At 32.4% G+C, this 17,053-nt stretch overlaps 5 protein-coding genes across 14 annotated transcripts; 2 read left to right on the plus strand and 3 right to left on the minus strand.

The window, feature by feature from the left end:
• Window positions 1–1,471: 1,471 nt before the first annotated feature.
• LOC131673421 (proton-coupled zinc antiporter SLC30A9, mitochondrial) lies at window positions 1,472–4,669 on the minus strand. Its single transcript, XM_058951387.1, has 11 exons — window positions 4,514–4,669; window positions 3,732–4,235; window positions 3,468–3,660; window positions 3,305–3,387; window positions 3,108–3,231; window positions 2,898–3,036; window positions 2,505–2,828; window positions 2,209–2,421; window positions 1,992–2,126; window positions 1,799–1,912; window positions 1,472–1,728 (listed from the first exon to the last, which is right to left on the minus strand). The coding sequence occupies exons 2-11, from the start codon at window positions 4,213–4,215 to the stop codon at window positions 1,684–1,686; spliced, it is 1,854 nt and encodes a 617-aa protein (XP_058807370.1). The 5' UTR covers window positions 4,216–4,235; window positions 4,514–4,669; the 3' UTR covers window positions 1,472–1,683.
• A 234-nt stretch (window positions 4,670–4,903) lies between these two features.
• On the minus strand, window positions 4,904–8,969 carry LOC131673420 (uncharacterized). Of its 3 annotated transcripts, none has more exons than XM_058951384.1 (6): window positions 8,851–8,969; window positions 7,076–8,248; window positions 6,530–7,006; window positions 6,115–6,460; window positions 5,621–6,034; window positions 4,904–5,561 (listed from the first exon to the last, which is right to left on the minus strand). In XM_058951384.1, the coding sequence occupies exons 2-6, from the start codon at window positions 8,235–8,237 to the stop codon at window positions 5,372–5,374; spliced, it is 2,589 nt and encodes an 862-aa protein (XP_058807367.1). In that variant the 5' UTR covers window positions 8,238–8,248; window positions 8,851–8,969; the 3' UTR covers window positions 4,904–5,371. The 3 variants fall into 3 exon arrangements, with proteins under 3 accessions (XP_058807367.1, XP_058807369.1, XP_058807366.1); XM_058951386.1 differs by lacking the exon at window positions 8,851–8,969 and adding an exon at window positions 8,510–8,836 and having other exon boundaries at window positions 6,530–6,988; XM_058951383.1 differs by lacking the exon at window positions 8,851–8,969 and adding an exon at window positions 8,510–8,836.
• Window positions 8,867–11,561, plus strand: LOC131673422 (uncharacterized). Of its 8 annotated transcripts, XM_058951388.1 has the most exons (8): window positions 9,085–9,132; window positions 9,192–9,324; window positions 9,420–9,515; window positions 9,646–9,851; window positions 9,941–10,334; window positions 10,409–10,878; window positions 10,978–11,032; window positions 11,107–11,561. In XM_058951388.1, the coding sequence occupies exons 3-8, from the start codon at window positions 9,421–9,423 to the stop codon at window positions 11,300–11,302; spliced, it is 1,416 nt and encodes a 471-aa protein (XP_058807371.1). In that variant the 5' UTR covers window positions 9,085–9,132; window positions 9,192–9,324; window position 9,420; the 3' UTR covers window positions 11,303–11,561. The 8 variants fall into 8 exon arrangements, with proteins under 8 accessions (XP_058807372.1, XP_058807378.1, XP_058807376.1 ...); XM_058951392.1 differs by lacking the exon at window positions 9,646–9,851 and having other exon boundaries at window positions 9,083–9,132; XM_058951391.1 differs by having other exon boundaries at window positions 9,192–9,545.
• Window positions 11,562–11,771: 210 nt separating this feature from the next.
• Window positions 11,772–12,760, plus strand: LOC131673416 (small ribosomal subunit protein uS17m). The gene is made up of 3 exons (XM_058951381.1): window positions 11,772–11,931; window positions 12,020–12,136; window positions 12,360–12,760. The coding sequence occupies exons 1-3, from the start codon at window positions 11,806–11,808 to the stop codon at window positions 12,603–12,605; spliced, it is 489 nt and encodes a 162-aa protein (XP_058807364.1). The 5' UTR covers window positions 11,772–11,805; the 3' UTR covers window positions 12,606–12,760.
• Window positions 12,761–12,983: 223 nt separating this feature from the next.
• Window positions 12,984–16,668, minus strand: LOC131673415 (RNA polymerase II subunit A C-terminal domain phosphatase). Its single transcript, XM_058951380.1, has 7 exons — window positions 16,339–16,668; window positions 15,621–15,921; window positions 15,292–15,536; window positions 14,499–15,234; window positions 14,245–14,424; window positions 13,735–14,068; window positions 12,984–13,655 (listed from the first exon to the last, which is right to left on the minus strand). Exons 1-7 carry the CDS (start codon window positions 16,548–16,550, stop codon window positions 13,363–13,365), a joined length of 2,301 nt encoding a protein of 766 aa, XP_058807363.1. The 5' UTR covers window positions 16,551–16,668; the 3' UTR covers window positions 12,984–13,362.
• Between the last annotated feature and the right edge of the window lie 385 nt (window positions 16,669–17,053).

Below are 17,053 nucleotides of genomic sequence, written 5' to 3' on the forward strand. Positions count from 1 at the left end.
TTTTCACGCTATTACTTGTTGGCTTTCAATTGTTTCACAAAGGCAACGTTGAAACGATGTGTTTACGTTATTATGCAGTCATTTGTATTAATATGAAATGCAATCATTCATTTCAAATTCGAAATTTGTCTAGACATCAAATACTTCGGTAAGTACTCGGAACTTACGTTCGTTAAAAACGTCGTAAGCTTAAATATGTACCATTTCATTAACGCTCGCCAGCCTCAAAAGGAGAAGACTACGCTGCCTCTGCTCACTTAAACCTTAGTAGGTGTAATACTCGAGCGCCAAGTCGAAGAAAAAAGATGAAACGCGCGAGCGTCAAGGCAGCAGTCGTCGTTGATTTCTTTCCCATGACGCGTCCTTGCGCTACTGAACCTTCTCTGATTCACCCGGTGGGCTCGTCACCTACGCGCACGCTGAATCACTCGCTAATACCTGTCGAGGCGCGTTCCGCAAAAAAGAAAAATATTGATGAAACGAGGAATGCTAGTGGCGTGTAACCGTGACCTATTAGGAGGAAAAAGACTTGCATTCTTGCGGGCGATGTGGCACGAAATTTGACTAAAAATGCGGGGGTCGTCATTGAGACTACGACCGCTGAGATGTTTGTTTGATAGTTATCGCGCTGCTTTTACAAAGATACCCGAGATACCGTTTTTCCTTTCCTTGGACGCAGTATTCCTGAAATATCTGATTGAATTCAAAATGTTAGAGTTAATTTAAATTTCACGATTACGCAACATTGTGAGGAAAAATTATAACGTACCAGAAAGTATTAATGCTAATAATTTAAAATCAATTGAATACAAAATAAATACGTTATGCGCCAACACGTCCCATTTCTTAAAAATGAATTGAAATGAAATGCACGATTGTGAAGCAATCAAGCAAATAACAAGTTTCGGTAAAAAGACAAAAAAAAATATACAAGAAGCTTACGTTCTCTTGGTAAAGAAAAAGTATCCTTGTGAAGAAAATAAGGGTAGGAAAAGAAATCAGCATCGATAATATCTGAAAAGCTTGAAAATCTACGGCAAAATGAAAAATCTCGTCAGATATTTTTATGCACGTATCTACTCGAAAAATATTTGCTGTGAATTCACCGTAAAATATTCACGCTTGAAGTGTTCACGTTGCTCGAAATAGAACAACAAGCGCGGCGAAGCAAGAGGGAGAGAAGGGTATTGTAACTGAAGAAATAAAACCAAGGTGAATAGTATTTTCACGACAAGAATGAAAGAAAAATTTTTCGAATCAGGTAGGTATACACACACGCATACACGTATATGGTTTGGTGCGTCACCAGGGAAATCAGAATGCATCGTAACTCAAGCGTGGCTTACACACGATGTGTGATTTTTCAGAACAATACGCGTTACTATTGTTTGCCGCACCTGCGTCTCTTCAAATGAACATTACTGCTGCTATTGAATTAATTTTTAATCAACTCTGAATTGATGAAGCAAATTCAGGATCATATTCACAGGCTTTATTTAAGCGATTATTCGTAACAAAACTTGATAGTCATACACGATATAGCTTGCATTCTTCTCTCTTCGTAACTTAATCATTACGTACAGTACTATGACCTTCATAAATAAGAGTAATAATTATAATATAACAATGTTATTTACATCAAGTTGTCGAAGAAATTCATTTGTATCTAAATTATATCTCTTTTTAAAGGATTTCTAAATCACAATGACGTATATCTGGATATTTTTTCTGTAACAATCAAAGTAATTTATTAGCCATATGCGAAAATTGCATAATTTATCCACGCGGACTTCATTACCTTGAGTTTCAATTCTATTCGATCGATTTCCCCGCCAAGCATATCGACAATATTCTCGCCGTGCTTTAATAGAAATGCTTCAAGTTCGTCAATATTTTGCATGGCTTTGACATCCTAATTTGTGCAAATAAATAAAAAACTCGTTGATATCGATTCAAACTTATTCATGGAAGAAAATTAAAGTAAATCTTACTTCAAGCATCGTATTAAGATCATGCTTGTCCAAATAAGACCTTGTAAGCTCTCGTCCGTCAAAGTCCAGTTCTGCTTTATATCTCACTAGACTGTTGCCCATATCAATACCTTTGACGTCATGGATCGCTCTTACCTAAATAATCGAATAGTAATCATATTTTGCGTAGTTCCAATAATTTATGCGTATTACTATGCGTATTACTAATTACTCTTACCATAATATCAGACTCTAATTCGGCATTAATTTTGTCAAGGTATTCTTGCGGTATGCTCTGACCAACCAAAGCAGCTACATTTGTGTAAATGATGAACGATGCTACACCACCAAGAAGACCCCCGACGAGCAGGGAACCTACAGCGTCAAATATTGGACTACCCAAATAAGAAGTCAATCCCATGCAACCTGCTGCGGCCATAACTCCTAATACCTATATGTAAAAATTAATTAATTACCCAATAAAGTATCGTTTAAATAAATGTTATTTCAATGTTAAATTAAATTAAAACATACAGCGGCAAAATCTTCCATCAAAACAACGTTGACAGATGGATCATGGCCAGTCATGACATACTCTTTAAAAGTTTTTTTTTTCTCCATTGCCCCCTTCTTGATTGAATTGATTGCAACTAACAGTGTCGCACCTTCAGATACCAAAGAGCCACCAAGTATAAAGTAAGCCCAGTAAAAAGATTCTACTGGCTCTGGAAATAAAATCCCATGGATTCCATGGTAAACAGACAAACCTGTTCCCACACAGAAAATACCGACGCCCGATATTAGTGAAGAAACATATTTCATGTTTGTATAACCGTAAGGGTGATCGGGGTCTGGAGTCTACGAAAATATTTAGTTGTTAATCATATTTTTTTAAAGGAACAAGCAGTATATTGGCAAGCAGTATACCTGAACAGATTTGTGTATTCCATATGCTAAAATCAATTGATTAAAAGTATCTGCAGCTGAGTGAATACATTCTGAGAACATACTGTGTGATCCTGTGTGAATCCAGGCAAAAAGTTTGAAAAGAAAATTACTTCCGTTTCTGCAAATGAAAAACTTTTTCAATAAAACATAGTTAAATTATGAATATATTTTTCTGATGCATAAACTTACATCACAACAGCTGTCAAAACCACTTTACCTGATCTACCAAAGAGCCCTTCTTTCTCAACAGATTGTGCTTGACTACCAACTTCTCTTCTGTAATCACGTAATCGTTTTTTGACAGTAAATACATCTGAAATGCAAAATAAAAAAAATACATTGCAAAATGATACTTAAAAATTTATTACAAGTATAATTGAACTCACTTTGTTGATAAGTTTTACGTTCAAGTTCCTTTTTTATCAATTCTTTTAGCATTAATTCTCGTGATCCCCAAACTTCCAAAGCTCTGAAAGCAGCATATCCTCATTTCATTCAATCATACCCTGCAAAAAACAAAGTTTTATATCTATTATAAAAAACCCTTACTTTGCTTCTACATCTCTCCTCCAATATACTGTGATTGGTGGCTCAAATTCATAAGGAGACCTTCTCTTCGTTTTTGGCAAATTATCCAAATCAGATTGTTTCAGTAAAAAATCAGACATCGCTCTGATTGGAGTAATAAAATTTCGTTCCAGTGATGATGCTGTTAAGTCTACTCGCATTTTTTTCTTTGGAGCTGAGTAAATAAAATTTACATTAATTTCCAATAGAATAGCATTGATTCTTGAAAATAAAAAAATTATTAACGTTTTTTCACCACTGCTTCTTCAATTGGTGCTTTCTTTTCTTCTTTTTTTGACTTTTCCTTTGTAATGATTTTGACATCTTGTTTTACATCATCAGTTCTAGTAGCAGGAGCTGCAGCTTCAACATTTAGTACACGCTCTTTCAATTTTCCTAAATTTTCCACTTTTAATTCAACTACTCTTTGTGTAACATCAGCATCTTGTTTCTGTTCTGTTTTATTTAAAACTGCTTTGTCTTCTTTTTGAGACTTGGTTTTGGTATTGTTAAAGACCAATCTTGAGCTTGTATAGATCCACCTTGTATCAACATGTTTATTGTGGCAAACTTTTGAAGTACTTGATATCAAATGAATAAATTTTTGTCTTATAAAAGTACTTTTATGCCTTTTAGCAAATCCTACTTGTAAAATGTAAAATTTTCCAGTATGACAGCTACTTACACTCCGTTGAATAAAACTCAAAAGACTGTAAGAGCGATGAAGCATTTTCAACAACTTACTTTTCTCTGAAAGCGTAAAAATATTTTATAAGTAATATAGTCTAGAACGGATGCAAATTCGAAGTGTTAAATAGATGTCATCATTAAAATTTATTATACTTTACATAACCTAGAAACATATTTTAAGATTGCAAGGATAGAACGTATGTTTTTATTTTAAATGAAAATACATACTATCTGTAAATTATTACACAAAGCCTTTTTACGTAAATATAATATGGACTTTCCAGTATTTATTTAAAAAGTTAAAGTTAATGCAAATCGGCGTATCTACTGAACTTTACCTCATTTAATTTCTTCGTGGAGCATTATTAATTAAAGAATAGATTATCTATTTTTTGTCAAATTATCACTGTAAATAATACTAGTAAACCTAGAACAAATATAAAATTTCGCTTTATTAACCAGAAATCATGTTAAATACAATTATTCGTATTGTCAATAAAACAGACTTTGACCTTCGAACTACCAGCTGATTGTAAACTATGTATTTTCTCATAGATGTCTCTGCAATGTTGCGAAAGTGTTAAAATTATGTAAATTAAAAAAAATTAAAAACAATTGTTATTAAACTTTCTTTTAATTATTTATTATATTGAAATCGTAAAAAATTTTATAACGAGACAAATGGTTTTTTCAAAAAACAGTCAATTAAATTTCATTTTTATTTCATATTTTCTTGGCAGTTACATAATAATAAATTTTGTTATATATAATAATATAAATATATTTGTGCTTGAAATATATTTGATGTAATAAGATAGTGTGAGCAATCGTTTTTAAATAATCTTGGAACTCTCGAAGACAGTAACTTGTACAAAATAAACAAAAACAATATTTTAATTCGTGTTTATCAAACCGCATTGGAAAACTAGATTTTATTATACGCAATAATGATGTACAAATTTAACATTTATATTTTTTCTTCAGAAAATAGCATGAACTTCTACGTATTAAAAATCGTATAAATATAATTGGCGTGTTCTATAAACACTTTCTTGATTTCGAATTCATTTTAAATATCACTTAAACGTCATATTTACAAGTTGGATTTTTTATACATAGATAATTTTAAAGCTTAGTAGTTGGTTAATGCATTATAATTTCAACTCGATATAAAAAAATAAGTCTATTGACTCTGCCTATTTCATATCGAATCCCTTCTTTTCGATCAACACTGTCATGAGATTTCGTAGTTGTTTCAATTCGTTTACAATGACATTATTCCGAGCCTCATCGTGTTTACGCTGAATTTCAAATTGTTTCTCCATCCACATGTGATGTTTCTCTTGCAGGAATTCATCGTTTTTCATCATTGTTTGTACAGCATCCCTACAAAATGACCGTCAAAAGGAATATCTAAGAAAATAATGTAAAGAAAAAATACTCACTTGATAGTATCAGAAATTTTCAACTCTATATTCCTACTTAGTTTCTTTGAAACGCCAGTCTCACTATCAAATTGATGCATATCATAATCATCTTTCGACAAAACTTTCTCGGTTATCATCTTCAAGATATCAGTTCGGTCGATTGGTGGTGAGCTCATACCAGAACTTACAGAGTTGGCGGTATTAACGTTGAGTGGTTCTATATGAGCAGTAATATGATTAACTTGATTCTTGTTTGGCTCATTAGCGACAATCAGCCGTACAAACTTTGTGTTAATAACATTTCGGGACGATGGATCCATGGAATCGACAGGTTTCAAAAGAAACTTATTTTTACCCGGGATTCTTTCATCTTCAACAATCCTCGGCTTTTTAAGCAATGGTTGCACTTCTTCATCTAGCGATGAAGCACGCCTTTAAAAGAAGAATTATTAAAAAAAATTCTCTCAAATATTTAATTTTCTAATTAAATATGAAAGGTAAATTAAGTATACTTGGTTGTCGCAACAGAAGACGACCGACTATCAGCATCTTCAGGTTCAATAGAGTGGTGGTACCTGTAAAGCTTTGAATAATCTGGCTCCTTGTTGACAGCTGTCACTTCTTGATCTAAGGCAATGTCATCAATGATTGGCGGTATCTTATCCTCTAACGACGTATTCTTCGATTCCGAAAAAATAGTATCTGGTATCACAGGATTTATTTCAATTTTCGTATCGCTACTGTTAGGAAGGGTCGCGAGAAATGTATCTTCAATTACTTGTTCTTGTTCCTTGTTAGAAACTCCACTCAGGCTGAAGTTCAAAGTTGACGATGCACTGATGCCACAATCATTATCATCTAAAACAATATCAGTCTTGAAAATCATTAAACTTGCAAATTATATAATAACAATTTGTTGAAACTTACCAATAATACTTTCAACAGGAAACCAATTGTCAAGGCATTTGTTATTTGGAATGACAGTAACTTTGTCATTTAATTGGCTTTCGCCAGAAGAGTTTGCGAACTTGGTATTGGTATAACTATGGTCGGAGAATTTTGATTCATACAAATCGAGATTCTCTGTTAGTAAATTTTGTATAAACTCGTACCTTTCGTCGGATACAGAAGTGTGGAAAATATCATGCAATTCATTATAAAATGGACACTCAAAAATATCTTTCTCCGAACTATCATCTAAATTGCACTTCATGTATGAATTTTTTAGCAAAGCCAACTTATGTTTGATCTGTTCAATAGTCTTTCTATACCCAGATTCCTTTAGGACGCTTCTTAATCTTTGCAGTTTTTCATATTCTAGACTATTGTTCAACTTGGACTTGGATGTCATTTCTCTAACAGTCCTCAAAAGAAGTTTCACTTCAACTTTAGTCCAATAAACAGCTGAAAATGACGATTTGATCAATTTTTTATAAAAATAACAAGCAAAATAAAAGATTGCATGAAACAAACCTTTGCTTTCTTCTAGAGTTGAATCATTTATACTATCACCAAAGCTAAGATAATCTTGAGTATTTGTTTGAGAATTTAGAATTGGATCCAAATCTTCAGCAAATTGGTGCTCAAAAAGTTTTTTATAAACGGTATAAAAATGAAATTGTTCAATAGCATCTCCATCTGCATAATGTCTATGCACATTGAGAAAATTGGTTTTCAGTTCTTTTAATTTTTCCATAATTTGCTGAGTAGTCCTGGAGTACCCATTTTCTACCAAACTATTTCTCAATTTGTCAGCAGCTTTAATGGTATTCTTGTAAGCTTCTTCAGCAATGTTAAGATCCTTTATCAAAGTCAAAAGGACAATGGTCTCTTCTACAGACCAAATATTATCAGTCTTTTGGGAAGACCGTTTTAATCGGCACTTCCTATATTCCTTGTTCCAAAATAATTCCAAACTGGGAAGAAACATGCAGTCTCGAGGATTCTCATTCCTATCACACGCAACTTTATAATTTACGTACATCGTCCTTAAATTAATCAGTGCATTTTTAACTTGTTCAGCATTTCTCTTATGGCCAGAACTCTGCATGGACTCAGCGATCATTTTGATGGCCATAGGAGAGAAAAAAGTAAGAGTTAATTCAGTTTTCAGTTTCATAGCTTTAATAGCATTGAGCATCTTTTGGACTTCATTCTTCTGCCAGCCTATATTATCATTAGGGAACTTTATTAAGTAATCATCAGAGCTATCTGTTTCATAAATGTCATCCTCAACATCATTGGCAGTATTATTAATCTTGCTGTAAATATCATGAAGTTCTTTGTAAAAAGGGCACTCCTTGGTGTGGCCATATGGATTAGATATCTTCTGCTGCTGATAATTCAAATAATTTTTTCTTAATGTCATGAGTTTTTGGGTTATTTGTCTATCAGTTCGATGATAGCCTTTCTTGAGCATTAATTCACTTAGAATATTGGACATTCTAGTCATTGAGTACCTGTTAACTAAATTATTCTCTTTGATCAACTGGAGCATGTACAATGTCTCATCTTGATCCCAACGTTGCTTTTTCTTACTGTCTTCTTTAAGATCATAATCCACAGTCATGTTACCAATATCAGTTGGTTCCAGCATCCCAAAATCATTCATGCCAATTAGTGGTATGTTTACCATTTGTACTATTCCTAAAAAAAGTTAATAATGAAATAATAAATTACCTTGGTACAGGTTGTCATCGCGAAAATGTATCGTAAATGAAGGAACAATTGTGATTTAAGCCAGTTTCACTTGTGGACGCACAACTACACATGCAAACGCACGACATAAGGGAAAAAAACAAATAGGTAGCGCGGCCGCATGCTTTCCTCGACATGTCACGCATAACATTATAAACAATCGGGTGTTGCTTTTTTGCAAGCAACAATTAATTATTGCTTAATACTTACTGGTCAGCGGTTTTTGACCGCTTTTCCGTCTAGGACGTTAACGTTAATTATAATGACACTCCCGTAATGAAAAAGTGGCGTCTGACGCTGCGGATATGCGGACGATGTTTCGCGCATGGAAACAACGACTGACGGACCCGCTACACTTGCACGATATTCTATCAGCGTGAGCAGCGCGAGGCGTGTAAATCGAGAATTTTTGGCGCGCGAGAGACGAGGAAAGAGAGAGGAGAAAAAGAGAGCACCTCCGTTATGCTTGTACACTGCATTGAATTGAATGGTGTTTTTATTGGCTTCATAGATTTATACATCGCCATGATACATTTGTACACTGCACTTACCAAGACCTTGCTGGCTCCACCTCTCGCCGAAATCATATTGTTGCGCAAATGTTAGGGCATCGTTTCGAAATTACGCCGCGAAAAGCATTTTTTCTTTTACATGCGCTTCTTGGGAAAACGTTGCGTAGACATTACAATTTTGAATTCGTAAGTATAAAATTAGATATCTTTTCATCACTTTTCGTGCCTGACATACTAAGTTTGTACGAATATCGCGTTAAAAGTGAAAATTGAAGCAGTTGAATCGTTTTGCCGAGAAATTTATCAGGATGACAATTGCAGGTACAATTTTTCAAATTCTTGATCTTCAACTTTTTTTATTGCCGAAATAATTAATACAGATCTGAATGCAGACCCTAATGTGAATCTGCATATTTCACACAAAAGACTATCGCTAACGGCCGTGACACGAGTGTGAACAGTCAAATTCCCACTCCAAACAGAACGGGCGATTGCACATACACGCACGTAAAAGTAAATGTAAACAAATCGTTGAAGGAGAATCGAAAGAGAGTTCGGTTGGGGGCATTTATGCTAACTTGATTTTCTTATTCATGTAATAATTTTAGCATGCTCATGAAAGGGAAAGAAAACATGTTTTTTTTTCAAAATTTCGACGGTTCGTCAAGATCAAATGCAACGGTCGCGTGTTCCACGAATTCGCTGTAAGTTGATTCCTTGCTTTTCAAATGTATGTAAGTGCATTGGTCGAATAAATCGAGTGTATTTAAAAAAGATAATTGCTTTTAAACGGTCGAGTCCAATGTTAAAAGATGATGGTTGAGTTGATTTCAGGTCGAAACCAAATTTGAATATTGACGATACTGTCGTAAAAAGTGTAGATAAGTCTAATCTAAATACTGACTGCACTTCTATTGAAAGTAAATCTGATAATAAAACATCTATATTTGTTTTTGGGAAAAAGAATGAGAAAAATAACTCTGATTTAAATACTTCTGAAGGCTTCAATTTCGTTTTTTGCAGTAATTGCGTTGGTCCAAGTATTAATTATAATTTATAACAATAATAATATTTCTTATGAACTACTAATTGACACATGTAATTAAAAAAAATTTTTTTTTTATTTGAGGTTCTTGCAATTCTAACACAGACTCAAACATTGGTGAATCATCAAGAGTCAAGTATAATTTCTCCAATTTGTTTGATAATAAAAAAAAAATGGAACCAAAGTTAGAAAATGAAATTAAAGCACAATTAGATTTGGACAATAATGAGACTTCCATTGACAACCCAAAAGAAAATTTTATAAAAGATAAGGAATCAAATAATCAGGATCAAAGTATAGATGAAAATTCTTCGAACAGAGAAGTTGTGAAAATTATAGTGAAAGAATTCAAGAATGTGATTAGTAGTTTTATAAATGAAAGAATTGAGGGTGAGAAAAAATTTGCACAGGTAGAAGCTAGAATAACAATTCTTGAAGAACAAGTACAAAATTTGAGGACTACAGTTCCAAAAGAAAGGTTTATAAAGAAAATATTTAAAATGAATATAAATTTTATGTGGAAAAGGTTTATTACTTGTTATTGTTTTACAGTTCATCAATCAGCTTAGCTAATAATAATGACACAGCAAAGTCAATTACAAATTCAGCATCTCAGCAGCCTTTGTGTCAATCACCAGTACTTTTTTCGCATCAAACACTTTTACCTTTAGTACCATCACCAGCTGAATCTTCTACACTTCAAAATAGTGCTTTTGGATCTACAAGTTCATTATTTGGTTCAAGTAGTACTCCTTTTATTAATGGTACTTCAACTGGTACTTCAACTAATACATTCAGCTCTGCAGCAAGCTCTGTTCTTGATAATAGCAATACTACTTCATCTAATTTGGTTGTTGGATCATCAGCTTTCGATCCTACTATGGCTACTAAAATTCCAGGAGGTAGTCAATTATTTGGCATTTCTACTCAAACTGCAAAGCAGACTGGGAAGAGTATGGCCTGTGAACGTAAGAAAGTTCACAAACTTTTTTCCCATGAAGCAGTGACTGACTTTTTAAATGGTAATTAGTTTTTGTCAGTCATAATGTGTTACTTTATACTAATTATTTTTTAACCAATGGTAAAATGAATACAATAAATTATATTTAATATTATTTCAGCTCAAAAAGAATCTAGTATGAACGATTTTTCAACAAGAGCCAATAATGAAAAAACGTAAGATTAAGCTTTTAGTAGTCTGAAATTAATATCTTAAATATACAAAATGTATGTGAAAAACTTTATTTTAGTTTTAAAAAAGTAGCCAATGAACAGAATAATTTAGAACTAAAACAAGATGTGCCAAACAAAGAAGCATTTGAATTACACCTTCAAAGAACCATTCAAATGAGTGTTAAGAAAGCTATGGAAGAATATTGGGAACATTTGAAATCTAATACTTCTGAAAGTAATATTAAGAAATTTAATTCTGGAAACATGTTTTAATACCCTTACACATTTTTGAAGTTTGAAATAGTTTTCCTAAAATCAATAGAAAAATAAAATGAAAATGACTTGACATTTGAACAAAAATATTTTAAACTTTCAAACTTTCTACTTTTTAAATTAATTACAGTATTATTATATATTAGTTGAAAACAGTTTCATTACCGTCATTATTTTATATTGTCATGTATAGATCTAATAATAATTTATTCATACTATAATTTATTTTAAGATAATTACTTGATTTGCATTTTTCTACGTTTTGTATCCATTTTTAAAGTATTAAAAATTTCAATCTGAAATGTATATTTAATTTTAATAAATTTTCTAGACAAATTTATTGTATATTTTTATTATATTATCAATGTTATAAATTTCAAAACGAAAACTTGCATTTTGCTCAAAGTTTAAATTATATTGAAAAGGGTGGGGATTCCGCGTATATATATAGCGCTTGTTTAACCTCAAAATGTACAAAACACAACGTAAAAATATTCTTAAAAATGGCTGTAAGTAATAGTGTAAAACAATCATTAAAATATTTAATGGGGAAATGTGTGCCTTCACTAAAAACAAATGCGGCAAAAATAGGAATTCCTAGATATGAGTATGATGAAAATTTACACATGGTATGATGTGTTTCAATAAACTATTTATAATTTATTTAAAAGGTGACACGACTGATATTGTACATTAATTATTTTATTTAATTTTCAGTATTTTAAAAAACATGATTTTGTATATGCTCATGACCCACAAAAAATTTGCAAAACTGGAGATATGGTTTTGATACAAAGTTTACCAGAAAAAATGACACGACTCATTCAACACAAGGTAGGAGCAGCTTCCATTTTGACATAATTATTATACTTTAATATTTCTTGAATTCTCCAATTTCAAAATTTTAGTTCATTAAAAACTGAATGATTAATATAAGTTGAAATATAATATTCATTAGGCATGTTATAAAGTTCATTATCAATGACATTCATGTAAAAACAAAAACAAATATAATTGTTATACTTTTTTAAAATTAATTGTTTAAATTAATTAACAGGTCATTGAAGTTATATTCCCACTTGGAGATATAACTGATCCAATAACAGGTAAAAAGGTTGTTGCTGGACAATATCGAGAAAAAATCAAAGAGGTTAATGAAATGTTTGGAAAATCAGAAAAAGGTTTTGATTATGATAAGGCACCATCCAGAGGTTCTTTGGAAGACACACGAGATTTCACTCATAGACCTATGTTCCAAAAGTATCACGATGACCCAAATGACCCTCAACCATATCATGTTTAAATAAATATATTGTAGATAAATTTTATTATAAAATGTTTTATTGTTAATAGGTAAAATATCAAATTTCATTTTTATACACACTTTTAGTGTAGTAAACTTCAATAAATAAGTGTTTAGTCAAATGTTTTGTGAATATTTGACAACGTGACCTCAATTCAAGTGTGAATCCAAAATATTTTGTTTATATCTTTAAATATATTTCATTTTTGTATTTGCGTCACAAATGAACTATAAAGAAGCTATTTATCTGTTTTATTATATTTATTAAAATAAGCTAAATTATTAATTTTTTCTCTTTGCAATAATGAAACTTAAGACTAAATAAATATTTTAATCGTTGTTTTTGTACATTTTTGACAGATAAATAACATTCTTGGGAAATGTAATAATCTTTAATGTTCGTATCATTTAATGAATAATCTTACACTTGAATAATAAATACCAATGTATAGTATTTACAATGATCTTAATAACTTCAAGCTAACTACAATTTTTACTCAAAGGGAAAAAAATTACAAAATTATGTCACTATTGAAACTTATGCTCTTTGAAACAATGATAATCATTAAGAAACATTATTTTTCTTTACACATAACTGAAGTTCGGATAACTTAAATAATCAGAAATTTTACAAATAACTAAATAAAAAACCTATAGTTGTTCACAGTTTGAAAAAGAAAACGTTTTAACAGACCTCATATAAAAAAGTAAAGTTTTATAGTTCTCCCGTTACACTCAAAGTCTACCACAACACTGTTTACTCCGACATAAATTCCCTTTCGAGAGCAGCGCCCATAGCATTCCATTCACGCTCATCTTCCATATCTTCAGCTTCAAGATTTTCAACCGAATCTTGCGAGTTATCACCTAGATCAAGATCATCGGGTAAACCCTCGCCCCGACGAAATCGAGTCACTGGATCGTCTTCATCCTCATCTTCTGCGAAACAGCGCTGTCTTTTCCTCTCATTTTCCCCTGAACTACTGCTTTCTTCGTCACTGTCGCTCTTCCGTTTTTTGGATTTCAGAGACTCATCATAAATTTCATCATCTAAAATATACATACATTTAAAGCATTAAAATTTTACAAGTTCATATTTAAATATATTCTGAATATTATCCTTTCTTACAGCCGTAAACATCATTGGAATCCGAGTCAATTTCTCTTTTATGACTCATTTCTTCATGATTATCATCATCATCATCATCATCATCATCATCATCATCATCATCATCATCATCGTCATCATCATCGTCGTCGTCGTCGCCATCACCATAAATATCATCGAGATCGAGATCAGACATATCTTCTTCTACTTCTTTATCCATCTTATCAATTTCTTCTTGTGTGAAGGTCATTAGTGGATTTATACTATTAGCGAAATTATCTTCTATCTTTAGAGCATCTTCTTCTATGTGCTCGGGGGTGCTGCAGTGTGCTGGCGGCTTCCTGAATTCGCGAGCCTACGGTTACTCAATTATGGTTTGTGTGCATTAAACGAAAATAAACAAAAGGAACCAAAAACTTTCAGTAGATTATTTATTCATGAATGAAAACAGAAAATAACTTGAATAAATGATTCGATAACAAGGAAAATAAAAATTAGATGAATAGTATGTACAATAATTCTCAGACTTACCTTGTGCATAGGTACTTCTTTCAGTGGGTACAAGCGTTCGTCAACGTGTTCCCATCTTTCTGCACAAGTCCAAAGCCAATCAGGATTAACTATACAAATGTTTCCCTTCTTTTTTGCCTCTCTTACTTTGACTGTTCCAGGTTGAATGGCAACTAAATGTGTTGTTTTGTCCGTAAGATCCTAATATACCATTGAACGTAAACTCTGTTCATTGCAACTCTTTATTTATTGTAAGTCAGAATAATAGACAGTACCTGCGACACTTTTGCTCCGAATGCTCTGGCTACTTTATAAGCGCGACTTTGATGAATTTTTAGATTGTTTGGTATAAGACCACTAAAAGTCAAAGTTAATTCTTTCAAAACTTTCGACTTCACTCTTGGTATTATTTCTCTAAGAGTTTTCGCCCTTGCATCTGCCTCTGATGAATTGTAAAATTCTAAGTGTATCCTTTTTAAGATATCTTCTAAATATAATAAATAATCATCATGATCTTCTTTATGGAAAAGCTGTGACTCCTCCTGTTCAGTTTCTTTCTTTATGCTTTTTCCATCAACTACTTCATTTTTAATTTCACAACTACTAGAATTTTCTGAGCTATAATTAGGTTGATTATTCTGTTTACTAGTCTCTGGATTAGACTCATCATTACTTTCATTTTTGCTTATCGATGTTTTGTCAATTGTTTCATTGAACTTTTTTACATCCACTTCTTTTTCAGTACTTTTATCTCTATCAATAGCTTTTTCTTTATATTTATCACTGATATTTTCAGAGACTTCATCTGATCTATTTAATGCATCAGATTCTTCTTTCAAAGTTTGTGGAACAGGATCATCATGTTTTCCCAAACCCGGAGGTGAATGTATGTCTCCAGTATGCAAGAAAAAATGATAAGGTTTTACTTGAACTAAGTTTGCACAGCCTTGCCATACATCATCTCGGTCATCAATAATGCAAACCATATCAACTCCACAAGGAAACAACGCTCTGTAAACAGAAATTATATTAAAAATAAATTATAAATAATGACTTATTGGTACATACTTCAAATTAGCAGTTTTTGATTGAGGATCAAAACATTCATCTCTGGATAATATCCGATGTGAGAACAGTTTTCCATCTTCATCAAGAAGTGAAGCTACTTTATGAGCATACTGCCTTGCACCAAAAGTACAAATGTGCAATTCATATAACTTGCTTATTTCTGCCAAAAAATTTTTTGTATGAGGCCTCAATCTTGTATGATACCAAGGTGAATGTGGCCCATAAAGTTGATAGTGATAGACATCCTAAAAATACATTTCTATTATAGAAATATTCTCTTAGGATTCAATCACAATTTTTTGAAAGTTATTAAAAATATTTATAATAACCTCAATATTAGCTGGTATGTTATCATTTGTAGTATGAACAATAGTTTGATCAAGATCTACCAACAATACTAGCTGTTTGTCCTTCAACAACCTTTCTTTATCTTCTCGACCAATCTTTTCTGCTAATTCAGCTGTAACTTTGAGTTCTGGAACACTGTGAACCATAGGCACAGTGGCCTGTGATACCGATGACATATTTGGATTTGTTGCAAATTCTTCTCTCAAATCAGCTCCACACTCAGCACACAGATCTTTCATTACTGTTGGATGAGTACACCCTTTCATAATGGCAACTGGTTGACTGAAGAACAAATTTTTATGAGATAAATACAAGGAATTTTAACAGTACATAAAGACACTAATATTTACTTATGGTTAATGAAATGAATTACATTTTGTTCAATGTTAAGCTTCTATAAATGTAGTTAAATTTCATAACGTTAGTGTATAACTGTTTATAAGTATGTTTTAATTGAATACAAAGGAAAATTAGACATTGAATAGCAATTAATTACTATCACTGTTTAAAATGAGCAGAACAGAAGTTTTCATTTGACCAATACAATAAGTCTCAATCAATAATCTACCTCGCGCTTTTAAAGCAAAAATTACTGACATAAATAAAGAAGCCCCGCTAAAAAAGGGGAAAGCAAAACAAACAATGGAGCAAATCTTCATGTGAGGTTAGAACGGCATTAATTCCAATTTTTTAACTCACCCGGGATAAACGACCTCATTATCTTTGACAAGAAGTTTAACTAAGCGTCCAAATTGTGGTGCCTTGAGCTTTTTCTCGACGTCACCTGTATCGACATCCTGGTAGAGCATTAAAATCCTACCGGCAGTAACTGTTGTTCCTGCGGATACTTTCCACTTTTTCACTCTTAATGGCTCATCTTCATAAGGAAAAGTCACCTCGATGTTCGCCATTGTGACGATTACAATGTACTCCCGGTAATTTGGTGAAATAAGCCAGAGTTGTTGAACTGTATTTTTTTCTTTTGCGCGGGAGAGCCCAAATGTAAACACGCACACGCGCTCTGCAGGCTCTGAGCCTCTGGTTCTGCTCTGCCTGGCGCGGCTAACGGTTCGATGATTCGATCCTAAAGTATTGAGTAATAATAAGTACAGCGACGCGCGCAATTGCTATTTCGTTAATGGATGAGCGCAAGAATAATAGGAGTTAGAACCGCTAAAATGGTTCTCAGATTTTTAGAAAAATTGTTGTACGTTGTCTAATGGTCTCATATCACTGCAAATTTTTTTCTTGATTTGTCAAGAAGAAATGTGCAACATTTTTTTTCTTCTGAATTAAAAAAATGTCTGTTTACTGAATTATTCATTGGATAAATTTTCATTATCAAAACCAAAGATTCTAATTTACCTCATTATCCACCTTGCTATCATTTGTAATTACTCATTTTCTTATTTTA

The sequence above is a fragment of the Phymastichus coffea genome, unplaced genomic scaffold (assembly GCF_024137745.1).
Source record: "Phymastichus coffea isolate CEN01 unplaced genomic scaffold, Cenicafe_Pcof_1.1 PCOF00177, whole genome shotgun sequence".
In the NCBI taxonomy this organism is placed as follows: Eukaryota; Metazoa; Arthropoda; class Insecta; order Hymenoptera; family Eulophidae; genus Phymastichus; species Phymastichus coffea.

What these genes read in the sequence shown, in the direction of transcription:
- LOC131673421 (XM_058951387.1), bottom strand. Translation starts at nt 4,215, where the DNA reads ATGCTTCATCGCTCTTACAGTCTTTTGAGTTTTATTCAACGGAGTGTA. An exon ending in AGGAGAGATGTAGAAGCAAA is followed by an intron (nt 3,388 to 3,467) that starts GTAAGGGTTTTT and finishes TGCTGCTTTCAG; the next exon opens with AGCTTTGGAAGTTTGGGGAT. An exon ending in GAATAGAATTGAAACTCAAG is followed by an intron (nt 1,729 to 1,798) that starts GTAATGAAGTCC and finishes TGATTGTTACAG; the next exon opens with AAAAAATATCCAGATATACG.
- LOC131673420 (XM_058951384.1), bottom strand. Translation starts at nt 8,237, where the DNA reads ATGGTAAACATACCACTAATTGGCATGAATGATTTTGGGATGCTGGAA. An exon ending in AACTCTAGAAGAAAGCAAAG is followed by an intron (nt 7,007 to 7,075) that starts GTTTGTTTCATG and finishes CGTCATTTTCAG; the next exon opens with CTGTTTATTGGACTAAAGTT. An exon ending in TCCTGTTGAAAGTATTATTG is followed by an intron (nt 6,461 to 6,529) that starts GTAAGTTTCAAC and finishes ATATTGTTTTAG; the next exon opens with ATGATAATGATTGTGGCATC.
- LOC131673422 (XM_058951388.1), top strand. Translation starts at nt 9,421, where the DNA reads ATGCTCATGAAAGGGAAAGAAAACATGTTTTTTTTTCAAAATTTCGAC. An exon ending in CAGTAATTGCGTTGGTCCAA is followed by an intron (nt 9,852 to 9,940) that starts GTATTAATTATA and finishes TTTTTATTTGAG; the next exon opens with GTTCTTGCAATTCTAACACA. An exon ending in ACTACAGTTCCAAAAGAAAG is followed by an intron (nt 10,335 to 10,408) that starts GTTTATAAAGAA and finishes ATTGTTTTACAG; the next exon opens with TTCATCAATCAGCTTAGCTA.
- LOC131673416 (XM_058951381.1), top strand. Translation starts at nt 11,806, where the DNA reads ATGGCTGTAAGTAATAGTGTAAAACAATCATTAAAATATTTAATGGGG. An exon ending in ATGATGAAAATTTACACATG is followed by an intron (nt 11,932 to 12,019) that starts GTATGATGTGTT and finishes TTTAATTTTCAG; the next exon opens with TATTTTAAAAAACATGATTT. An exon ending in CACGACTCATTCAACACAAG is followed by an intron (nt 12,137 to 12,359) that starts GTAGGAGCAGCT and finishes ATTAATTAACAG; the next exon opens with GTCATTGAAGTTATATTCCC.
- LOC131673415 (XM_058951380.1), bottom strand. Translation starts at nt 16,550, where the DNA reads ATGGCGAACATCGAGGTGACTTTTCCTTATGAAGATGAGCCATTAAGA. An exon ending in ACATACCAGCTAATATTGAG is followed by an intron (nt 15,537 to 15,620) that starts GTTATTATAAAT and finishes ATGTATTTTTAG; the next exon opens with GATGTCTATCACTATCAACT. An exon ending in TCAAAAACTGCTAATTTGAA is followed by an intron (nt 15,235 to 15,291) that starts GTATGTACCAAT and finishes TTCTGTTTACAG; the next exon opens with AGCGTTGTTTCCTTGTGGAG.